The sequence below is a fragment of the Oncorhynchus keta genome, unplaced genomic scaffold, assembly GCF_023373465.1.
Source record: "Oncorhynchus keta strain PuntledgeMale-10-30-2019 unplaced genomic scaffold, Oket_V2 Un_contig_25550_pilon_pilon, whole genome shotgun sequence".
Taxonomy (NCBI): Eukaryota; Metazoa; Chordata; class Actinopteri; order Salmoniformes; family Salmonidae; genus Oncorhynchus; species Oncorhynchus keta.
Window position 1 is genome coordinate 25,001 of NW_026284504.1, and position 16,141 is coordinate 41,141.

Consider the following 16,141-nt stretch of genomic DNA (forward strand, 5'->3'; position numbering starts at 1 on the left):
CAACAGGAAGAAGAACAGCAGAATAGAACAACAGGAAGAAGAAGAACAGCAGAATAGAACAACAGGAAGAAGAAGAACAGCAGAATAGAACAACAGGACGAAGAAGAACAGCAGAATAGAACAACATGAAGAACATATACAGCATATTAAAGTCATTACCAGAGACTACATGACTCACCTGAATCCCTTTCACCCCACAGAGAAAGTAATAAGCAGAGTCTAGATGACTCACCTGAATCCCTTTCAACCCACAGAAAGTAATAAGCAGAGTCTACATGACTCACCTGAATCCCTTTCAACCCACAGAGAAAGTAATAAGCAGAGTCTAGATGACTCACCTGAATCCCTTTCACCCCACAGAGAAAGTAATAGTACCACTGAGGATTGTCCTTGTCTATCTCAATATCTTCTGAAGAGACTGTAAAGTCCCTGTAAAAAAAACACACACTCCATTTGATGATTTTGAGAGAGCCGTCTCTAATTAAATAACATTTGATAGTTAATCCAATACAGTCGTCAATTCATCTAGATGGGCAGCAAATCAAGACAGATTCTGGAAGATCCTTACATATGATGATTATAGGTGAATTGCATGTGCATAAAAAGCTTGGTGTGGAGATTATATTTGGCAGATCTTACTTGTATTTAGGTTCTGTGTTGGCCAGGTAGATTTTCTTGGAATCGTTGACAGTGACTGCAGCCAGAATACTCTGCTCAATAGCCATTGGGAGCACAGCATAACCACAGTAGTCAATGTGTTCTCCTAACAGTAATGAATTAAGAAAGACAATGTTTTGAGTTACGGTTACGATTTAGAGCTAGCCCTTATGAAGGATCACATTGATATATATATTTTTTCCCCTGTACATCAGTTGTCTTTATACTGTATTTATGGATTTCTGCGTTATAATAGCATAGCTATATAGATATGACATTTGTTTAAATACCTATTAGATTGACTCTTCCGGGAGCTCGTGCATAAAAAAGAGGTGCTTCTCCATACTTTTTCTCGAAGGCCTCTTTCAGGTTTTGCAACCTAGGAATACAATACATCGGGAAAATGCAAATGACTGCCCAATTCAAGGAGTGATTTAAGGAGTAAAAAAAAAACACGGTCTTACTTTACTGTAGCCTACTATAAAATGTTTAATACATGCATGGATAGTTTTAGCAAATGTAATTACCAGTACTATTTCGAAAATTATCAAGATAACTCACCTTTTATTTGCACTTATCAGAATCTTTGTCTTTGGCGGGTGTGCTGCCATTTTTTCAAACCAAATACCAGTTCTTACCGGTTGGTTTTAGACTATTGTTAAATCACCAAATCTAATTGCAACTAGATCTATCTGGAGTACTGTACTGAGGGGGAAAAATATATAGAAACACACCTAATACTATATCAGCTGACTGTCACACGAGAGTCCCGGATATTATTGAAAAGCTGTTCTACGACCAGCTCTACCCACCAAAAATCGCTACCTCAAACGCTTTCTGTTAAACAAAGTAACTGTTTCTAGATCAGCTGTAAACACATACATTCATTGTAACGAAACGTAACAATACGGAAGAGTGGGAAAAGGGACCAGTTCAAAGGAATCACGATTCCCTCTCATGTTCACGCTGCGCAGCAAGGCATTCACGGCGGATGACGTAGAAGCGCTAGTATCTTTGCTGCGACGGGCTGCTGCCACTAACAAGGTTGCTATCGATCTAGCTAGCTTCGTAGTAAAGATGTCTGATATGGAAGATGACTTCATGTGCGATGATGAAGAGGATTATGATCTGGTAAACTCCTCAGAAGTAAATATATATATGGATATTGTCGCTGATTACCATATACAACGTGTTTAGCTAGCTAGCTAATCAGCGTAAACATTCCATGTTGCACTCCACTTAGTAGCTTGCTAGCTAGCAGCTGAACTAGCTGTTGATGGTTCTCCCATCATTGACAGCTAACTGTTAGCTAGTTAGCCAGCTATGTCTCTAATGATTTGTTCAGTTACTATTGCAAGTTTCAACTAATTGTTGTTAAACCTTTTGCACCGTTAAATGCTTCAGCTGTTTGCTTCACAAATCACCAAAACAAACACATATCATGAGCTAGCTAGCTGAATATCAATAGTGGGTGTTGATCTTGTAAACTGCAGTGATGATGAATTGTATGATTTCAGGAATACTCAGAGGACAGCAACTCTGAGCCCAATGTTGATTTAGAGAATCAATACTACAATTCAAAGGCTCTGAAGGAGGATGACCCCAAAGCAGCTCTCATCAGCTTCCAGAAGGTTAGTTATCACACACACACACACACATCACAGCAGTCTGGTGAGGGGAGGACGGCTCATAATAATGGCTGGAATGGAGTCGTATCAAACCATGTATTTGTAATGATACCATTCTGGCCATTACTCTGAGCCTGTCTTCTCCAATTAAGGTGCCAGCAGCCACCTGTGGCGATCCTTTTATTCAATGCATCTTTCCCCAGGTCTTAGAGCTGGAGGGCGAGAAAGGAGAATGGGGTTTCAAGGCCTTGAAACAGATGATTAAGATTAACTTCAAACTGGTAAGCAGCAGACATGACAGTAAATATGCTGTAGCATATATATATATATATATATATTTTTTTCAATATTTAGAAAGTATATTATTCATTGTGCTAAATATTTGTTCATGTTTTGTAAAGAACTGCTACCATCCCATACTGCCTAAATTAGCACTTGAATTACATATATATTTTTCTGTCTTTTTCCCTCCAGACAAATTTCCCTGAAATGATGAACAGGTACAAGCAGCTGTTGACATACATCCGGAGTGCAGTTACAAGAAACTATTCTGAAAAATCCATCAATTCCATCCTTGATTATATCTCAACGTCAAAGCAGGTAATGTGTGTGACATTTAATAAGAACAAACAATGGTGCACAGAATCAAGCATAAATCTGAGCTGTTTTGAATGATGGAAAAGTGGGTTGGTTCGGGTTGGTTCTCAATACCCTGATTTTAAAGCTAGTCCTGGACGTATATGCATGCACAATTGAGAATCTCCTGAATGTGGGGCTCCCGGGTGGCGCAGAGGTCTAAGGCACTGCATTCGCAGTGCTAGCTGTGCCACAGAGAATCTGGGTTTGCGCCCAGGCTCTGTCGCAGCTGGCCCGCGAACGGGAGGTCGATGGGGCGACGCACAATTAGCCCAGCGTCATCTGGGTTAGGGAGGGTTTGGCCGGCAGGGATATCCTTGTCTCATCGCGCAGTAGCGACTCCTGTGGCGGGCCGGGCGCAGTGCACGCTGACCAGGTCGCTAGGTGTACGGTGTTTCCTCCGACACATCGGTGCGGGCTGGCTTCCGGGTTGGATGTGTATTGTGTCAAGAAGCAGTGCGGCTTGGTTGGGTTGTGTTTCGGAGGACGCATGGCTCTCGACCTCCCGAGTCCGTATGGGAGTTGCAGCGATGAGACAAGACTGTAACTACCAATTGGAAGCCATGACATTGGGGAGCAAAAAAGTGGGTAAAGAAAAGAGAGAGAATCTCCTGAATGTACAGAGGGTTCTACTTGACTTCTTTATTTATTTTCAGATGGACTTGCTGCAAGAGTTTTATGAAACAACGTTGTATGCATTAAAGGATGCCAAAAACGACAGGCTTTGGTTTAAAACCAACACTAAAGTATGATTCATTTTTAAAAAACTTTTCATATAATGTCATTGATTCCATCCACAATATCGTCATTTTTTTTTAATGCAAATATTAAAACGTACGTGGCATATAGTTTTTATGGAGACTCTTGAGGTTGATAGTGTAAAGTAATTTAGTTGAATTCCTCACTCCTCCTTGTCTGTCCTATGCTTTAGCTTGGGAAGTTGTACCTGGAGAGAGAAGAATATGGTAAACTTCAGAAGATCCTGAGGCAGCTGCACCAGTCCTGTCAGGTGAAGAAACACTCCTCATCAATGCAATCAGAGGTTTTCACAGAGGTCTTTACGGAGGTTTTACCACCAAATCTAATTCAGCATTATAACATCATAATGAAAAACATTCTTGTGTGTTCTTAGTGACAATAGATCATTGGAATCATGTTGTACGATTGTAGCCTGGTCTGAGATCTGTTTGTACTGTTTGGACAACTCCTATGGCTGTTGTCGTGACCACAGGAGGCAAGAGAACACAAACAGACCTGATGCTGGGCTAGTATGATTGTGGAAATCTAGAATGCCCTGTTCGTCCTCAAGTGTCTGTGTGAAATTATCTCTCAAGTATTTGTTCTATGTTCTGTCTTGGTGTATAGACGGATGACGGTGAGGATGACCTGAAGAAAGGCACCCAGCTCTTGGAGATCTATGCTCTGGAGATCCAGATGTATACGGCCCAGAAGAACAACAAGAAGCTGAAGGCGCTGTATGAACAGTCTCTACACATCAAGTCTGCCATCCCTCACCCTCTCATCATGGGAGTCATCAGAGGTAGACACGTCTCTACCTACACCTTAACTATATAACCACATCTCTACCTACACCTTGACTATATAACCACATCTCTACCTACACCGTAACCATATAACCACATCTCTACCTACACCTTAACTATATAACCACATCTCTACCTACACCTTAACTATATAACTATATAACCACATCTCTACATACACCTTAACTATATAACCACATCTCTACCTACACCATAACTATATAACTATATAACCACATCTCTACATACACCTTAACTATATAACTATATAACCACGTCTCTACCTACACCTTAACTATATAACTATATAACAACATCTCTACATACACCTTAACTATATAACCACATCTCTACCTACACCTTAACTATATAACTATATAACCACATCTCTACCTACACCTTAACTATATAACCACGTCTCTACCTACACCTTAACTATATAACCACATCTCTACCTACACCTTAACTATATAACCACATCTCTACCTACACCTTAACTATATAACCACATCTCTACCTACACCTTAACTATATAACCACATCTCTACCTACACCTTAACTATATAACCACATCTCTACCTACACCTTAACTATATAACTATATAACCACATCTCAACATATACCTTAACTATATAACCACATCTCTACATACACCTTAACTATATAACCACATCTCTACCTACACCTTAACTATATAACCACATCTCTACCTACACCTTAACTATATAACTATATAACCACATCTCTACCTACACCTTAACTATATAACCACGTCTCTACCTACACCTTAACTATATAACCACATCTCTACCTACACCTTAACTATATAACCACATCTCTACCTACACCTTAACTATATAACCACATCTCTACCTACACCTTAACTATATAACCACATCTCTACCTACACCTTAACTATATAACCACATCTCTACCTACACCTTAACTATATAACCACATCTCTACCTACACCTTCACTATATAACCACATCTCTACCTACACCTTAACTATATAACCACATCTCTACCTACACCGTAACCATATAACCACGTCTCTACCTACACCTTAACTATATAACCACATCACCACCTACACCTTAACTATATAACCACATCTCTACCTACAACTTAACTATATAACCACATCTCTACCTACACCTTAACTATATAACCACATCACCACCTACACCTTAACTATATAACCACATCTCTACCTACAACTTAACTATATAACCACATCTCTACCTACACCTTAACTATATAACCACATCACCACCTACACCTTAACTATATAACCACATCTCTACCTACAACTTAACTATATAACCACATCTCTACCTACACCTTAACTATATAACCACATCTCTACCTACACCTTAACTATATAACTATATAACCACATCTCTACCTACACCTTAACTATATAACCACATCTCTACCTACACCTTAACTATATAACCACATCTCTACCTACACCTTAACTATAAAACCACATCTCTACCTACACCTTAACTATATAACTATATAACCACATCTCTACCTACACCTTAACTATATAACCACATCTCTACCTACACCTTAACTATATAACCACATCTCCACCTACACCTTAACTATATAACCACGTCTCTACCTACACCTTAACTATATAACCACATCTCTACCTACACCTTAACTATATAACTATATAACCACATCTCTACCTACACCTTAACTATATAACTATATAACCACATCTCTACCTACACCTTAACTATATAACTATATAACCACATCTCTACCTACACCTTAACTATATAACTATATAACCACATCTCTACCTACACCTTAACTATATAACTATATAACCACATCTCCACCTACACCTTAACTATATAACCACGTCTCTACCTACACCTTAACTATATAACCACATCTCTACCTACACCTTAACTATATAACTATATAACCACATCTCTACCTACACCTTAACTATATAACCACATCTCTACCTACACCTTAACTATATAACCATGTCTCTACCTACACCTTAACTATATAACCACATCTCCACCTACACCTTAACTATATAACCACGTCTCTACCTACACCTTAACTATATAACCACATCTCTACCTACACCTTAACTATATAACTATATAACCACATCTCTACCTACACCTTAACTATATAACTATATAACCACATCTCTACCTACACCTTAACTATATAACTATATAACCACATCTCCACCTACACCTTAACTATATAACCACGTCTCTACCTACACCTTAACTATATAACCACATCTCTACCTACACCTTAACTATATAACTATATAACCACATCTCTACCTACACCTTAACTATATAACCACATCTCTACCTACACCTTAACTATATAACCATGTCTCTACCTACACCTTAACTATATAACCACATCTCCACCTACACCTTAACTATATAACCACGTCTCTACCTACACCTTAACTATATAACCACATCTCTACCTACACCTTAACTATATAACTATATAACCACATCTCTACCTACACCTTAACTATATAACCACATCTCTACCTACACCTTAACCATATAACCACGTCTCTACCTACACCTTAACTATATAACCACATCTCTACCTACACCTTAACTATATAACCACATCTCTACCTACAACTTAACTATATAACCACATCTCTACCTACACCTTAACTATATAACCACATCTCTACCTACACCTTAACTATATAACCACATCTCTACCTACACCTTAACTATATAACCATGTCTCTACCTACACCTTAACTATATAACCACATCTCCACCTACACCTTAACTATATAACCACGTCTCTACCTACACCTTAACTATATAACCACATCTCTACCTACACCTTAACTATATAACTATATAACCACATCTCTACCTACACCTTAACTATATAACTATATAACCACATCTCTACCTACACCTTAACTATATAACTATATAACCACATCTCCACCTACACCTTAACTATATAACCACGTCTCTACCTACACCTTAACTATATAACCACATCTCTACCTACACCTTAACTATATAACTATATAACCACATCTCTACCTACACCTTAACTATATAACCACATCTCTACCTACACCTTAACTATATAACCATGTCTCTACCTACACCTTAACTATATAACCACATCTCCACCTACACCTTAACTATATAACCACATCTCTACCTACACCTTAACTATATAACCACATCTCTACCTACACCTTCACTATATAAAACCACATCTCTACCTACACCTTAACTATATAACCACATCTCTTCATCTACACCGTAACCATATAACCACGCCTCTACCTACACCTTAACTATATAACCACATCACCACCCTACACCTTAACTATATAACCACATCTCTACCTACAAACTTAACTATATAACCACATCTCTACCTACACCTTAACTATATAACCACATACCTACACCTTAACTATATAACCACATCTCTACCTACAACTTAACTATATAACCACATCTCTACCTACACCTAACTATATAACCACATCACCACCTACACCTTAACTATATAACCACATCTCTACCTACAACTTAACTATATAACCACATCTCTACCTACACCTTAACTATATAACCAATATCTCTACCTACACCTTAACTATATAACTATATAACCACATCTCTACCTACACCTTAACTATATAACCACATCTCTACCTACACCTTAACTATATAACCACATCTCTACCTACACCTTAACTATAAAACCACATCTCTACCTACACCTTAACTATATAACTATATAACCACATCTCTACCTACACCTTAACTATATAACCACATCTCTACCTACACCTTAACTATATAACCACATCTCCACCTACACCTTAACTATATAACCACGTCTCTACCTACACCTTAACTATATAACCACATCTCTACCTACACCTTAACTATATAACTATATAACCACATTCTACCTACACCTTAACTATATAACTATATAACCACATCTCTACCTACACCTTAACTATATAACTATATAACCACATCTCTTACCTACACCTTAACTATATAACTATATAACCACATCTCTACCTACACCTTAACTATATAACTATATAACCACATCTCCACCTACACCTTAACTATATAACCATAATCTCTACCTACACCTTAACTATAATAACCACATCTCTACCTACACCTTAACTATATAACTATATAACCACATCTCTACCTACACCTTAACTATATAAAATCTCTACCTACACCTTAACTATATAACCATGTCTCTACCTACACCTTAACTATATAACCACATCTCCACCTACACCTTAACTATATAACCAATGCCTCTACCTACACCTTAACTATATAACCACATCTCTACCTACACCTTAACTATATAACTATATAACCACATCTCTACCTACACCTTAACTATATAACTATATAACCACATCTCTACCTACACCTTAACTATATAACTATATAACCACATCTCCACCTACACCTTAACTATATAACCACGTCTCTACCTACACCTTAACTATATAACCACATCTCTACCTACACCTTAACTATATAACTATATAACCACATCTCTACCTACACCTTAACTATATAACCACATCTCTACCTACACCTTAACTATATAACCATGTCTCTACCTACACCTTAACTATATAACCACATCTCCACCTACACCTTAACTATATAACCACGCTTCTACCTACACCTTAACTATATAACCACATCTCTACCTACACCTTAACTATATAACTATATAACCACATCTACCTACACCTTAACTATATAACCACATCTCTACCTACACCTTAACCATATAACCACGTCTCTACCTACACCTTAACTATATAACCACATCTCTACCTACACCTTAACTATATAACCACGTCTCTACCTACACCTTAACTATATAACCACATCTCTACCTACACCTTAACTATATAACTATATAACCACATCTCTACCTACACCTTAACTATATAACCACATCTCTACCTACACCTTCACTATATAACCACATCTCTACCTACACCTTAACTATATAACCACATCTCTACCTACACCTAACCATATAACCACGCCTCTACCTACACCTTAACTATATAACCATGTCTCTACCTACACCTTAACTATATAACCACATCTCCACCTACACCTTAACTATATAACCACATCTCTACCTACACCTTAACTATATAACCACATCACCACCTACACCTTAACTATATAACCACATCTCTACCTACAACTTAACTATATAACCACATCTCTACCTACACCTTTTAACTATATAACCACATCACCACCTACACCTTAACTATATAACCACATCTCTACCTACAACTTAACTATATAACCACATCTCTACCTACACCTTAACTATATAACCACATCTCTACCTACACCTTAACTATATAACTATATAACCACATCTCTACCTACACCTTAACTATATAACCACATCTCTACCTTTAACTATATAACCACATCTCTACCTACACCTTAACTATAAAACCACATCTCTACTACACTCTTAACTATATAACTATATAACCACATCTCTACCTACACCTTAACTATATAACCACACTATACATAACTATATAACCACATCTCCACCTACACCTTAACTATATAACCACGTCTCTACCTACACCTTAACTATATAACCACATCTCTACCTACACCTTAACTATATAACCACATCTCTACCTACACCTTAACTATATAACTATATAACCACATCTCTACCTACACCTTAACTATATAACTATATAACCACATCTCCACCTACACCTTAACTATATAACCACGTCTCTACCTACACCTTAACTATATAACCACATCTCTACCTACACCTTAACTATATAACTATATAACCACATCTCTACCTACACCTTAACTATATAACTATATAACCACATCTCTACCTACACCTTAACTATATAACTATATAACCACATCTCCACCTACACCTTAACTATATAACCACGTCTCTACCTACACCTTAACTATATAACCACATCTCTACCTACACCTTAACTATATAACTATATAACCACATCTCTACCTACACCTTAACTATATAACCACATCTCTACCTACACCTTAACTATATAACCATGTCTCTACCTACACCTTAACTATATAACCACATCTCCACCACACCTTAACTATATAACCACGTCTCTACCTACACCTTAACTATATAACCACATCTCTACCTACACCATAACTATATAACTATATAACCACATCTCTACCTACACCTTAACTATATAACCACATCTCTACCTACACCTTAACCATATAACCACGTCTCTACCTACACCTTAACTATATAACCATGTCTCTACCTACACCTTAACTATATAACCACATCTCCACCTACACCTTAACTATATAACCACGTCTCTACCTACACCTTAACTATATAACCACATCTCTACCTACACCTTAACTATATAACTATACAACCACATCTCTACCTACACCTTAACTATATAACTATATAACCACATCTCTACCTACACCTTAACTATATAACCACATCACCACCTACACCTTAACTATATAACCACATCTCTACCTACAACTTAACTATATAACCACATCTCTACCTACACCTTAACTATATAACCACATCACCACCTACACCTTAACTATATAACCACATCTCTACCTACAACTTAACTATATAACCACATCTCTACCTACACCTTAACTATATAACCACATCTCTACCTACACCTTAACTATATAACTATATAACCACATCTCTACCTACACCTTAACTATATAACCACATTCTACCTACACCTTTAACTATATAACCACATCTCTACCTACACCTTAACTATAAAACCACATCTCTACCTACACCTTAACTATATAACTATATAACCACATCTCTACCTACACCTTAACTATATATAACCATGTCTCTACCTACATTTTAACTATATAACCATCTCCACCTACACCTTAACTATATAACCATTCTCTACCTACACCTTAACTATATAACCACATCTCTACCTACACCTTAACTATATAACTATATAACCACATCTCTACCTACACCTTAACTATATAACCACATCTCTACCTACACTTTAACTATATAACCACATCTCTACCTACACCTTAACTATATAACCACATCTCTACCTACACCTTAACTATAAAAACCACATCTCTACCTACAACTTAACTATATAACCACATCTCTACCTACACCTTAACTATATAACCACATCTCTACCTACACCTTAACTATATAACCACATCTCTACCTACACCTTAACTATATAACCACGTCTCTACCTACACCTTAACTATATAACCACATCTCCACCTACACCTTAACTATATAACCACATCTCTACCTACACCTTAACTATATAACCACATCTCTACCTACACCTTAACTATATAACTATATAACCACATCTCTACCTACACCTTAACTATATAACTATATAACCACATCTCTACCTACACCTTAACTATATAACTATATAACCACATCTCCACCTACACCTTAACTATATAACCACGTCTCTACCTACACCTTAACTATATAACCACATCTCTACCTACACCTTAACTATATAACTATATAACCACATCTCTACCTACACCTTAACTATATAACCACATCTCTACCTACACCTTAACTATATAACCATGTCTCTACCTACACCTTAACTATATAACCACATCTCCACCTACACCTTAACTATATAACCACATCTCTACCTACACCTTAACTATATAACCACATCTCTACCTACACCTTCACTATATAACCACATCTCTACCTACACCTTAACTATATAACCACATCTCTACCTACACCGTAACCATATAACCACGTCTCTACCTACACCTTAACTATATAACCACATCACCACCTACACCTTAACTATATAACCACATCTCTACCTACAACTTAACTATATAACCACATCTCTACCTACACCTTAACTATATAACCACATCACCACCTACACCTTAACTATATATAACCACATCTCTACCTACAACTTAACTATATAACCACATCTCTACCTACACCTTAACTATATAACCACATCACCACCTACACCTTAACTATATAAACCACATCTCTACCTACAACTTAACTATATAACACATCTCTACCTACACCTTAACTATATAACCACATCTCTACCTACACCTTAACTATATAACTATATAACCACATCTCTACCTACACCTTAACTATATAACCACATCTCTACCTACACCTTAACTATATAACCACATCTCTACCTACACCTTAACTATAAAACCACATCTCTACCTACACCTTAACTATATAACTATATAACCACATCTCTACCTACACCTTAACTATATAACCACATCTCTACCTACACCTTAACTATATAACCACATCTCCACCTACACCTTAACTATAACCAATGCCTCTACCTACACCTTAACTATATAACCACATCTCTACCTACACCTTAACTATATAACTATATAACCACATCTCTACCTACACTTAACTATATAACTATATAACCACATCTCTACCTACACCTTAACTATATAACTATATAACCACATCTCTACCTACACCTTAACTATATAACTATATAACCACATCTCTACCTACACTTAACTATATAACTATATAACCACATCTCCACCTACACCTTTAACTATATAACCACGCCTCTACCTACACCTTAACTATATAACCACATCTCTACCTACACCTTAACTATATAACTATATAACCACATCTCTACCTACACCTTAACTATATAACCACATCTCTACCTACACCTTAACTATATAACCATGTCTCTACCTACACCTTAACTATATAACCACATCTCCACCTACACCTTAACTATATAACCACATCTCTACCTACACCTTAACTATATACATCTCTACCTACACCTTAACTATATAACTATATAACCACATCTCTACCTACACCTTAACTATATAACTATATAACCACATCTCTACCTACACCTTAACTATATAACTATATAACCACATCTCCACCTACACCTTAACTATATAAACCATATCTCTACCTACACCTTAACTATATAACCACATCTCTACCTACACCTTAACTATATAACTATATAAACCACATCTCTACCTACACCTTAACTATATAACCACATCTCTACCTACACCTTAACTATATAACCATGTCTCTACCTACACCTTAACTATATAACCACATCTCCACCTACACCTTAACTATATAACCACGTCTCTACCTACACCTTAACTATATAACCACATCTCTACCTACACCTTAACTATATAACTATATAACCACATCTCTACCTACACCTTAACTATATAACCACATCTCTACCTACACCTTAACCATATAACCACGTCTCTACCTACACCTTAACTATATAACCACATCTCTACCTACACCTTAACTATATAACCACGTCTCTACCTACACCTTAACTATATAACCACATCTCTACCTACACCTTAACTATATAACTATATAACCACATCTCTACCTACACCTTAACTATATAACCACATCTCTACCTACACCTTCACTATATAACCACATCTCTACCTACACCTTAACTATATAACCACATCTCTACCTACACCTTAACCATATAACCACGTCTCTACCTACACCTTAACTATATAACCATGTCTCTACCTACACCTTAACTATATAACCACATCTCCACCTACACCTTAACTATATAACCACATCTCTACCTACACCTTAACTATATAACCACATCACCACCTACACCTTAACTATATAACCACATCTCTACCTACAACTTAACTATATAACCACATCTCTACCTACACCTTAACTATATAACCACATCACCACCTACACCTTAACTATATAACCACATCTCTACCTACAACTTAACTATATAACCACATCTCTACCTACACCTTAACTATATAACCACATCTCTACCTACACCTTAACTATATAACTATATAACCACATCTCTACCTACACCTTAACTATATAACCACATCTCTACCTACACCTTAACTATATAACCACATCTCTACCTACACCTTAACTATATAACCACATCTCTACCTACACCTTAACTATATAACTATATAACCACATCTCTACCTACACCTTAACTATATAACCACATCTCTACCTACACCTTAACTATATAACCACATCTCTACCTACACCTTAACTATATAACCACATCTCTACCTACACCTTAACTATATAACCACATCTACCTACACCTATATAACCACATCTCTTAACTTAACTATATAACTATATAACCACATCTCTACTCTACACCTTAACTATATAACTATATAACCACATCTCCACCACACCTTAACTATATAACCACATCTCTACCTACACCTTAACTATATAACCACATCTCTACCTACACCTTAACTATATAACTATATAACCACATCTCTACCTACACCTTAACTATATAACTATATAACCACATCTCTACCTACACCTTAACTATATAACTATATAACCACATCTCCACTCACACCTTAACTATATAACAATTCCCTACCTACACCTTAACTATATAACCACATCTCTACCTACACCTTAACTATATAACTATATAACCACATCTCTACCTGGTACACCTTAACTATATAACCACATCTCTACCTACACCTTAACTATATAACCACACTCTACCTACACCTTAACTATATAACCACATCTCCATACACCTTTAACTATATAACCACGCTCTACCTACACCTTAACTATATAACCACATCTCTACCTACACCTTAACTATATAACTATATAACCACATCTCCACCTACAATCTTAACTATATAACCATCTCTACCTACACCTTAACCATATAACCACGCCTCTACCTACACCTTAACTATATAACCATGTCTCTACCTACACCTTAACTATATAACCACATTCCACCTACACCTTAACCATATATAACCACGCCTCTACCTACACCTTAACTATATAACCACATCTCTACCTACACCTATAACCACTACCTATAACTATATAACCACATCTCTACCTACACCTTAACTATATAACTATATAACCACATCTCTACCTACACCTTAACTATATAACCACATCACTACCTACACCTAACTATATAACCACATCTCTACCTACAACTTAACTATATAACCACATCCTACCTACACCTTAACTATATAACCACATCACCACCTACACCTTAACTATATAACCACATCTCTACCTACAACTTAACTATATAACCACATCTCTACCTACACCTTAACTATATAACCACATCTCTACCTACACCTTAACTATATAACTATATAACCACACATCTCTACCTACACCTTTAACTATATAACCACATCTCTACCTACACCTTAACTATATAACCACATCTCTACTACACCTTAACTATAAAACCACATCTCTCTACCTACACCTTAACTATAACTATATAACCACATCTCACTACACCTTAACTATATAACTATATAACCACATTTACCTACACCTTAACTATATAACTATATAACCACATCTCTATCTACACCTTAACTATATAACCACATCTCCACCTACACCTTAACTATATAACTATATAACCACATCTC

The 16,141-nt window shown here is 36.5% G+C and overlaps 1 protein-coding gene, 1 long non-coding RNA gene and 1 pseudogene across 5 annotated transcripts; 1 reads left to right on the top strand and 2 right to left on the bottom strand.

Moving 5' to 3' along the window:
* The window catches only part of LOC127922395 (N-acetylgalactosamine kinase-like), a 13,598-nt pseudogene extending 12,097 nt beyond the window's left edge, over positions 1-1,501 (bottom strand).
* Positions 1,502-1,599: 98 nt separating this feature from the next.
* LOC118396012 (COP9 signalosome complex subunit 2-like) lies at positions 1,600-4,511 on the top strand. Of its 4 annotated transcripts, none has more exons than XM_035790152.2 (7): positions 1,600-1,803; positions 2,175-2,288; positions 2,489-2,566; positions 2,760-2,885; positions 3,578-3,667; positions 3,853-3,975; positions 4,287-4,511. In XM_035790152.2, exons 1-7 carry the CDS (start codon positions 1,615-1,617, stop codon positions 4,494-4,496), a joined length of 930 nt encoding a protein of 309 aa, XP_035646045.2. In that variant the 5' UTR covers positions 1,600-1,614; the 3' UTR covers positions 4,497-4,511. The 4 variants fall into 4 exon arrangements, with proteins under 4 accessions (XP_035646045.2, XP_035646046.2, XP_035646047.1 ...); XM_035790153.2 differs by having other exon boundaries at positions 1,604-1,788; XM_035790154.2 differs by having other exon boundaries at positions 1,622-1,803; positions 3,853-3,930.
* A 3-nt stretch (positions 4,512-4,514) lies between these two features.
* On the bottom strand, positions 4,515-15,841 carry LOC127922396 (uncharacterized). The gene is made up of 7 exons (XR_008111166.1): positions 15,704-15,841; positions 14,236-14,679; positions 12,384-12,451; positions 11,026-11,211; positions 9,654-9,771; positions 4,678-5,779; positions 4,515-4,646 (listed from the first exon to the last, which is right to left on the bottom strand). It is a non-coding gene; the product is annotated as an uncharacterized LOC127922396 (long non-coding RNA).
* Positions 15,842-16,141: the final 300 nt, after the last annotated feature.